At 31.2% G+C, this 9289-nt stretch overlaps 2 protein-coding genes across 3 annotated transcripts in view; one reads left to right on the forward strand and one right to left on the reverse strand.

Moving 5' to 3' along the window:
- LOC115876646 (unconventional myosin-XVIIIa) overlaps positions 1-4147 on the reverse strand; it is a 375213-nt gene extending 371066 nt beyond the window's left edge. The window contains exons 1-2 of one of the 2 annotated variants that reach the window (XM_030892502.1): positions 3934-4147; positions 842-995 (exon numbers count right to left, since the gene is read on the reverse strand). In XM_030892502.1, coding sequence (XP_030748362.1) covers positions 842-982 — 141 coding nt within the window. In that variant the 5' untranslated portion in view covers positions 983-995; positions 3934-4147. Of the gene's footprint in view, positions 1-841; positions 998-3933 lie in introns of those variants that run through there. The other variant, XM_030892509.1, reaches the window with a different exon arrangement.
- Positions 4148-4561: 414 nt separating this feature from the next.
- Positions 4562-5846, forward strand: LOC115876679 (synaptobrevin-1-like). Its single transcript, XM_030892560.1, has 3 exons — positions 4562-4792; positions 4860-5145; positions 5299-5846. The coding sequence occupies exons 2-3, from the start codon at positions 4869-4871 to the stop codon at positions 5379-5381; spliced, it is 360 nt and encodes a 119-aa protein (XP_030748420.1). The 5' UTR covers positions 4562-4792; positions 4860-4868; the 3' UTR covers positions 5382-5846.
- Positions 5847-9289: the final 3443 nt, after the last annotated feature.

The following is a 9289-nucleotide window of genomic DNA, read 5'->3' on the forward strand; positions in this document are numbered from 1 at the left end:
TAAACAAAAGCAAAAACTACTGAAAAACACTGAAAAGTTCACTTCGGACTTGATTCCGACTTCAAACACACCGTAAGCTAAACGTAGTACGCTATAACGGATCAAGGGCCGTCGCGAGGGGTGGTGGGACGGACGGCTCATTTCATTCTGGAAGACTAGCAGCGACGTTACCAATAGTTCTAGACGTTTCAGCACATTAAACAGTAAACATGTTCTTTAATAGTAACGCATATGTCCTCTGGTTAATAACATATTATTACGCATGCTTCTTTAAAAATAAACTATTAATTTAATTAAGAAATTGAGATTTATTGATATCCGGTGAAGGTTTTAAAGTCACCTTTTCTGCAAATCAAACTAAGTAGATAGGCGCAAATTTGAGACGTGGCAATGTCGCCTTCTCTATCTCAGTTGGTTTTTACACTACGTAGTCAACCTCCGATTGTTTGATCGGGTTAAAATGCACAATGTGATATCTGTTCTTCCTAAATCTATGATATTTTCATTTACATGATTTGAACTGAGTAGATCTTTATTATTTGATAAAATCTAGGATGGCTGACGTTACTTCAATGTAGCTGTCTAATTAGTGCATCTTTAACAACTAGTTATCATTTTGTGGCAGTTAAAACAAAAAAATTTCTCAGGAATTTGCCGAAAATGCAATCTTATCCTACATCAGAGAGAATTGATATGATTCTATTAGTTGATGAATGCAGTGTGCATCGAGACAATCGAGTTCTACTTCCCGGTCTGGCTGTATGATTCCTTGTATGAATTACTAATTAATTTATGTAGCCACATACATTTTAGGTTAGATAAATGCACAAATAATACTTACTTCGTCTAATCGCAATAACTCTTCCGCTGACAAGGAGGCTCGATCCCGTTTTTGTTTCTCTTTCCGGTCCTTCTTGTCCCTCTTCCGTTTCTCCTTTTCATCTTTATCCGAAGTTACGCCTTTTATAAAGCTTTTGAACATCCTGGTGGTATATCTGTAAATAAAAATAAAGAGAAGTAAAATTGTCAAAACTATCATCCTAATGTTTCATTAAATTTCTGTATGATGAAAAAGTTTGTCTAGTGGTGAAAATTAAGAGTCCATTTCACTAGTCCGAAAAAGTCTCGGAAAAAGTAGCCAAATAAGCGTTCGGCATTTAACGTTTTATGTAAAACTGGATAGGTATTTTTACACAAAAATGAAGAAAGAAATTAAAGGTAAAGGATTATACTATATCTGTATTGTAGCACATTTTTAGACCATTTCTTTATTTTTAAGATTTTGATGGTCAAACATCCATAAAATATTCCTTATGTTTGGACTAAATTTTCTCGAAAATAAAAACAATTTAAAATTCCGTTACAATACGGAAATAGATTGAAGTTATGTGATTACAGTGATTTATAATTTATATGGTTTTGTAGCCTCCCTTAGGCAGATTTCTGAAATATTTCCTTCGGCCACACACCCGCTTTACCCGACTGCGACCCCTGAGAGCGACCCGAACAGTACAGCGTAATAGACTCTTAACTATACAGGGTGAGTCAACGATACAATAAAGTCCATTATCTCATTTGTTTCAAGGTTTACAAAATAATGTTTAATATAAAAGTTATACGGATGGTTAAGCTACACATTGTAAAATTATTATAGTATACAAGGTGCTTCAAAAAAGTGTGGCGGCTATAACATGTTTTTTTTTTAAATGCAACACTCTATTTTTTATTTTTTTTTAGATTTTGCGTAAAATTCCATAACTTTTTTATATTATAATGTTATATACCTAAAATTAATAGTTTTTGTAATATTTCAATTTATTTAAACAAATGTTAAATTGCAGTGTGGTAAAAAATTGTCAATGGTGCCATTGTTTCTGAAGTTGGAGTACCAAAATTTGGTAGGAGAGTTTTATAGAGATGAAAAAAAAAGATATATTATGAAGAAAAAGATTTATGAATTTCAACTACTTAAAATTAAAAAATCTAAATTTTTTAAATGGGACACCCTATTATCATTTTTTCTGATAGATTTTACGAAGGAAGTCATATACCTATTTTTAATAGTTTGCGATTTATTCCCACAAAAGTGGGCGAATTTTTAAAAACTCTCGAAGAGGAGAAGAGGAATCCAGCAAAGTATCATGTATGTTATATTTTTGGAAAGGTAATTTTAAATGATTTTCAATGAATTAAAAATATACAGGGTGTCCCATATAAAAAATCAAAATTTCTGTTGATAATTCTAAAATTATTAATTTAAAAAAAATATATTGAAATCATTAAATTCTAAGTAAAAAGATGATTTGGAAATGTTTTCATAAAAATAGAAAATATTCCATAGCAAAAAAGTTCACAGTTAACAGTTAACAGCAATTTGTTAAAAATGCACATTTTTGAAAAACATCCTGTACTTAATTCCGAAACGAACAGAAATCGATGTGCGGTTTTCACCATCATGTTTTTAATAAAAAATGAGCTCCAGGCAACGATATTAGTTTTCGTCTATCTCTTATAGAAAAAAGGGTTTCCCTTTAAAATCGTGGAATTTGACCCACCCTATACAGGATTGTAGTAATATTTAAAAAAAACTCTTTCATTACTTATAACTTATAACTAAAAAATTAATAATAATATTTTTGTTCCATCCAGTAAATAAATAAATATACAAATTAACTGTTTCATAAATAAAGTTCAAAGACAATTAATTCCACTCTTGACATTTTGGTAATAGACAAAATGATATTAACCAAGTGGTAAAACATCAATTGAAAATGAAAATTAGGATAATGGCCACACTAATGGTCAGCATCGGGACTTTTTGTTTGTTTAAATTCAGTAGATTCCTAGAAACGGGCCAACTATTTATTTTTACGAAATTGGATCACTTCCTACTTGTAAATATTTTTATGAATAGAGAACTTCATCTAATTTTAATAGTATTTTATTTACTATTTTTTTTATTTACTACCTCGAATAATATTAAAACTAGGTAGGTAAATTTCTCTATTCATAAAAATTTCATCTCAATGCATCCCTAGATTGCAGAGATATCTAGCCGGATAGAACAAAATCTGGGTTAATATAAAAAATACACAGAAAGGTGTTGGGGGTGATTGAATTCAACAAAATGAAACCTAAAATAGCAATAAACAGCAACTTTGTGCAAAGCTACGGAATAATGTGTTATACTATTTTATGTTCTATGACCTATTTCACTATTTCCCCATTTTCTCTTGTTGAAGATGCAAGAAGAGATGCCATAAAATAAATCAATAATTGCGAAAATGTTCAGTGGATTTATTCCGTTGTGTTACAAGTTTTAACTTAAATATTTCTAGCAATGATATATTAACATAATAATATAATAATTTATAATAACAAGCTCTAAAATTCACAAATATAAAACCTATGTTTTTGAACAGAACAACTAATGTCACCTTTCTACGGAGGTATTTGACCACAATTTTTTTAAGTGTTTTTTTATAAATATCGATGTTTAAATTAATAAGTATTTGTGACAATAATTGACGATTATTTCCAGGTCTTTCTAATATGTTAAAAATAAAGCAAGCATTAGCTCAAACAAGAAAAAATTTAAAAATTTGTTGTCTAAATAGATACTCTAGACTAGTAAATAAATAGGGGTAGGTTGTGAATTATTATATTTAAATAATTATGATAGTAATCAATAATAATCTATATTATAACATGGGTAAATATTTTTCTTTCTATATGGTACCTAGGTATATAGAATATAGGTACATTATGTATTTCGTTTTTCCAAAATATGTGTGATATTTTCCAAAATATATGTGACCTATATTATTACCTGTCCTTCTATGAAATAGTTTTTTGTTGCTGGTTGTAGTACAACAAAAATATTGGGGAATATTACTTTCTATTTAACTAAACAACAATAACATTCATACACACCTCTTATCTAAATGTTCCTGACTTAAAATCAATATTAGAATCCTTATATTGTTCAAAGATCTAACACAACACTCTTCATTATTAAACACAAAAACGAAAACACTAATGAAAACACTTAAAATCCTAAAAAATCGCTTTTTCACATATGTTTTGACAGTTCAACACCGATACACGCACCCACTAGACCATTGGTGGTTCAACTATTTTAATCATACTGTTTTGCTCTTACTCTACTACAAACAAATGTGAGTATTTATTTCTTGTCTTTGTCTATCGCGTTCAATACGCTGAGGGCAATAAAACTGTAGAAAAGGATAGAAGTTTTATCTCTATCTCAGTTTACGGTACTTAGGGTAATCGTGGAAAGATGGCAAGTTAATATTTTATATTTTAATGTTAGGCAACCCCATGACCGTGCTGTATAAGAGGTTGCAGGCCCCTCTATATTTTTTTTTAATTTAAAATTTTATATTAGTTACCGATGGTCTATAATTGTTTAAAAATCACTCAATAAAAACGCAATTAAAATTATTTGTTTAAACATTTTATTATATACTTTCCATTCTTTCCATATTAAAAAAAACTCGTGATTAAATATTCAAATTTCATTGATAAAAAGAATTTGACTGATTTGACAGATGACGTTAGCAGAAAATGGCGATAAATTGATTGAAAAGAACGTCATATGCTTTGTATTTCTTTAATTTTATATTTTTTGTGTTTTAAGATTTTTAATCTTTAGTAGCAAGTAGTTCTATCAGCAGATTCAAATTCAGTGTTACCGATATTTAGTGTTTAACTCTTTTTTTGGTACATTTTAAATAGTATTAACATTGTTAATCTAAGGTATTAACAATAGGTAAGATATTTATCTACAATAATGTCCTATAAAATAAAACCAGTAATGAGCCTTTAAATCGTTCTAGTCAACTAAAATGGAGAGTCCTTCGAGCTCAAGAGGTCCTTCTAAACTAGAACAGACCCAGCAACAGGTAAATGAAGTTGTTGGAATAATGCGTGTAAATGTTGAAAAAGTTCTTGAAAGAGATCAAAAATTGTCTGAGCTAGATTCAAGAGCTGATGCTTTACAAGAAGGTGGTAAAAGGTTTGAGCAACAGGCTCAGAAATTGAAACGAAAATATTGGTGGAAAAACATTAAAATGATGATTATTATTGGTGTTATTGCAGTTATTCTGTTAATCATTATTATTTGTAAGTATATTGTTATTATCTTATCAGAGATATCAGCACTTGCGATCTTTATGAAATTTTACCTGCATTATTTATAACTACTACCTTACTTCATATTTTCCCATATTTTGTTTTAGTTTTTATATATCATTTATAAGTTGTTTATTGTTTTAGTTTCACTAACTGGAAGTAGTAGCAGTGACTCTTCTGGTAACAAAGTGGAGAACACCAAGGCTATTGAAAACAATCCTAAGTAAATGGCATTGGTATGGTTTTATATTAATTATATGATATTCCAGAGTAATGTACTACTACTTCTTAATGCTTTTTCTTTTGGTTATATTTAGAGTATAAGATCTTTTCTTGTAACACAAATTAATTAAAGTGCCTTAAATTGTGTCAATACCAATATAAACAAATATTTTTATAATTTTTACCACATAGCTTAATCTTTATAATGTAATTTGTGACTACTTAATATCTTATACATTTGAGTATAAATTTTTAGTTTAAAGGTTTTATATAAAAAATGTGATTCGTAAAACCTCTATATATTTATTACTATAGGCAGATGTTTAAATACATAATTTATTAAAAATATATTTCTATAGCTATATTTCTCTATTAAATATTTCAAATATTTAATAGTACACATTTGTATTAGTTTACTGTTATCTGTATATACATATTAAATAAAACTTCAATATAAGTATTAATTAAAAATAGGTTTAGTTAGAATCATACCAAGTACCAAACCTCATGAAATTCTTATGCATTTATAGGTATACAGGTGTTTATTGTTGAGAAATGTGTGCTTATTGGCTTTAGAAAATAAGCAGTAATTACATGACTAAAAACTAAAACTAACAAAAAAACTATTGTTCTAACCATTTCCAAGAATTTGTACAGAATGATTTTATTATTAACAACTTACTGACTCATTTCTTTAGTGAAATATAATTGGAACAAAGTAACCAATCAAGTAGAAAAAGTTATTAACAATAACCATGATTAAAATCCTTGGTGCTATTAAAAATAATAGAAGTTATATAATTAATAATTAACTGATAACAGGTAAATTTAATAATTAATAAAATTGCACCAAATATGTCTAAACGCATTTTATTTAAAAAAGACTGTACTTAAACTGCCGTTAAACGGTAGCTTACTAAAATGCCGTTAATAGGTATGACGTCGTTGATGTGACGCACTTGACGGCTTTATGAAATAAGGAATTTAATAAGGACTAACCAACGCTATCCACCCCACCAAATAACCAACTTAACCAACGCAACTAACCTCGACACTGATAAAAAAATATAAAAAACAAATATAAATTAGTAAAAACCAACCAACCTCACCAAATAACCAACTAACCAATGAATTAACACCCTCCAAATAGCCACGCTAACCAACCCGCCAAATAACTAAACCAATCCAACCAAAAAGAGTGAAACCAATGCAATAAGATCACGCTATAAGCAAAAAAATATATAAAAAAGTCTTGGTCGGCGTAAGATGTAAACCAATGACCATTCGCTCACGAAGCGATAGTCTCAGCCACGGAGCCACAGGTGCTCTTGCAAAATGCTTATAGCCAGGCCAGAGGCCAGGCATTACTTTCCGTCGACATGAACGACGTCACAATATCTATTAACGGCATTTTAGTAGGCTACCGTTTAACGATGTTACGTTAACTACGATGTACTTAAACAGCCGTTAAACGGTAGCCTACTAAAATGCCGTTAATAGATATTGTGACGTGGTTCATGTCGGCTGAAAGTAATGCCTAGCTATCAGCATTCAGCATTTTGCAAAAGCACCTGTGGCTCCTTGACTGAGGCTATTGCTTCGTGAACGAATGGTCCGTGGTTAAAATCTCACGCCGACCAAGACTTTTTTATATTTTTTTTTGCTTATAACGTGATCTTATTGTATTGGTTTCACTCTTTTTGGTTGGATTGGTTTAGTTATTTGGCGGGTTGGTTAGCTTGGTTATTTGCAGGGTGTTGTTTCATTGGTTAGTTGGTTATTTGGTGGGGTTGGTTGGTTTTTACTAATTTATATTTGTTTTTTATATTTTTTTATCAGTGTCGAGGTTAGTTGCGTTGGTTAAGTTGGTTATTTGGTGGGGTGGATAGCGTTGGTTAATCCTATATTTCATAAAGCTGTCAAGTGCGTCACATCAACGACGTCATACCTATTAACGACATTTTTTAGTAAGCTACCGTTTAACGGCAGTTTAAGTACAGCCAAAAAACTATCATTTGTATTAAAAAAATTGTTATATTTGAAGTGACCCTTCATACTATTAAATTGAAAGATTTGAAGGACAGGTTTGAAAAACTGTAGTTTGAAATGCTGAGAAAGTAATAAATTAAAAATTAATAAATAATTTAATTCACTTTCACGAAATTTCATTAAAATGACCGTCTATCCGTCTGAGGACTTCATTCGTGGACCTCTATCCGAGTTTGGTTCCAATCGACCCATAATTAAAAAAAAATCCTGATGATTTCATCTATTTAGAGGCATCGGTTCGAAACATCGAGGGCGTCAACCTGTAGCCGGTTCTTAATTATGCCGAAATCGACACGTGTTTAGTAAACGTGTCGTACACGTTCAAATTGGCCTTGGTCCAATCTATTAACATACCAAATTTCATTTAAATCGAGCGGTTTTTTCGCCATTGATGATGGTATTTCATAGTGCATGAAACGTCATCTACATTCCAAGTTTCAGCCCCCTAGATCACATTGGGCCCGAGTTACGACGTTCCAAAGACCCATCTCAACTTCCTCATTGGTTTTTCGATCATGACATGTGTCGTAACGCTAGCTCGTATGTCACGACTTTGAATTTTCAGAATTTTTAGTCCCAGGGCGGCCTAAAGAAGTTTAATTTCAAAAAAAGTAAAGTATCTTAAAGTTAACTTCTCCTATTTACTGCTAAGACTAATCTGAATGGAGCCTACTTTGTTTACGTGGTCCTCGGCCATATCATTATCAGTGGCCTGCCGACTTGACTGAAATCGACTCTCAAGGCGGGTTCACATGAGTCAGATGAATTGATCACTTGAATTCAGTTCACAATGAAGTCACTTGAATTCAATTCGCATGAATGCAATATGACCATCTAAACTCGATACATCCTGTCAATTGATCAAGTGAGTTCATTCTAAAGTTTCATTCAGAACCTCGAAATCAGTGGAATAAATTAGTAGTTTCAATTAGCCATAGAAGTTTGTTCACCTAATTTTAATGTAAGTATTCAGAACGTCATAATTAGTGGTAGTAATTTTTAAGGCTGTACTTAAACTGCCGTTAAACGGTAGCTTACTAAAATGCCGTTAATAGGTATGACGTCGTTGATGTGACGCACTTGACGGCTTTATGAAATATAGGAATTTTATAAGGACTAACCAACGCTATCCACCCCACCAAATAACCAACTTAACCAACGCAACTAACCTCGACACTGATAAAAAAAATTAAAAAACAAATATAAATGAGTAAAAATCAACTAACCCCACCAAATAACCAACTAACCAATGAATTAACACCCTCCAAATAACCACGCTAACCAACACGCCAAATAACTAAACCAATCCAACCAAAAAGAGTGAAACCAATGCAATAAGATCACGCTATAAGCAAAAAAAATATAAAAAAGTCTTGGTCAGTGTGAGATTTGAGCCCCGGACCATTCGCTTACGAACCGATAGCCTCAGCCACGGAGCCACAGGTGCTCTTGCAATATGCTTATGGCTAGGCATTACTTTCCGCCGACATGAACGACGTCACAATATCTATTAACGGCATTTTAGTAGGCTACCGTTTAACGGCTGTTTAAGTAGGTACATCGAATTTTTAATTAGTGGAAAAAGTTAACAAACTTTTGACTTTTCCACTAATTATACTTCAAAATTTGGGAGGAATGTCATTTTGGCCTTTATCACCCGTCAAGAAAAATTTTGGTTAGAAATCAAAAGTTTATTGTTTTATAAGCTAAATATTATGCTTTCTTTATGGATACAACAGACTACCGCTGGCTGTTACTATAGGATCTTTTATTAATTTTAATTGTGTTTTTTAGACATTATGAATTGATCGTAAACTAAAAGGTATAAAGTGTAATTGAAACCACTAATTGGGAGGTTTTGAAT

This window comes from Sitophilus oryzae, unplaced genomic scaffold (genome assembly GCF_002938485.1).
Source record: "Sitophilus oryzae breed Bouriz unplaced genomic scaffold, Soryzae_2.0 scaffold_1059_pilon_pilon, whole genome shotgun sequence".
Classification (NCBI taxonomy): domain Eukaryota; kingdom Metazoa; phylum Arthropoda; class Insecta; order Coleoptera; family Curculionidae; genus Sitophilus; species Sitophilus oryzae.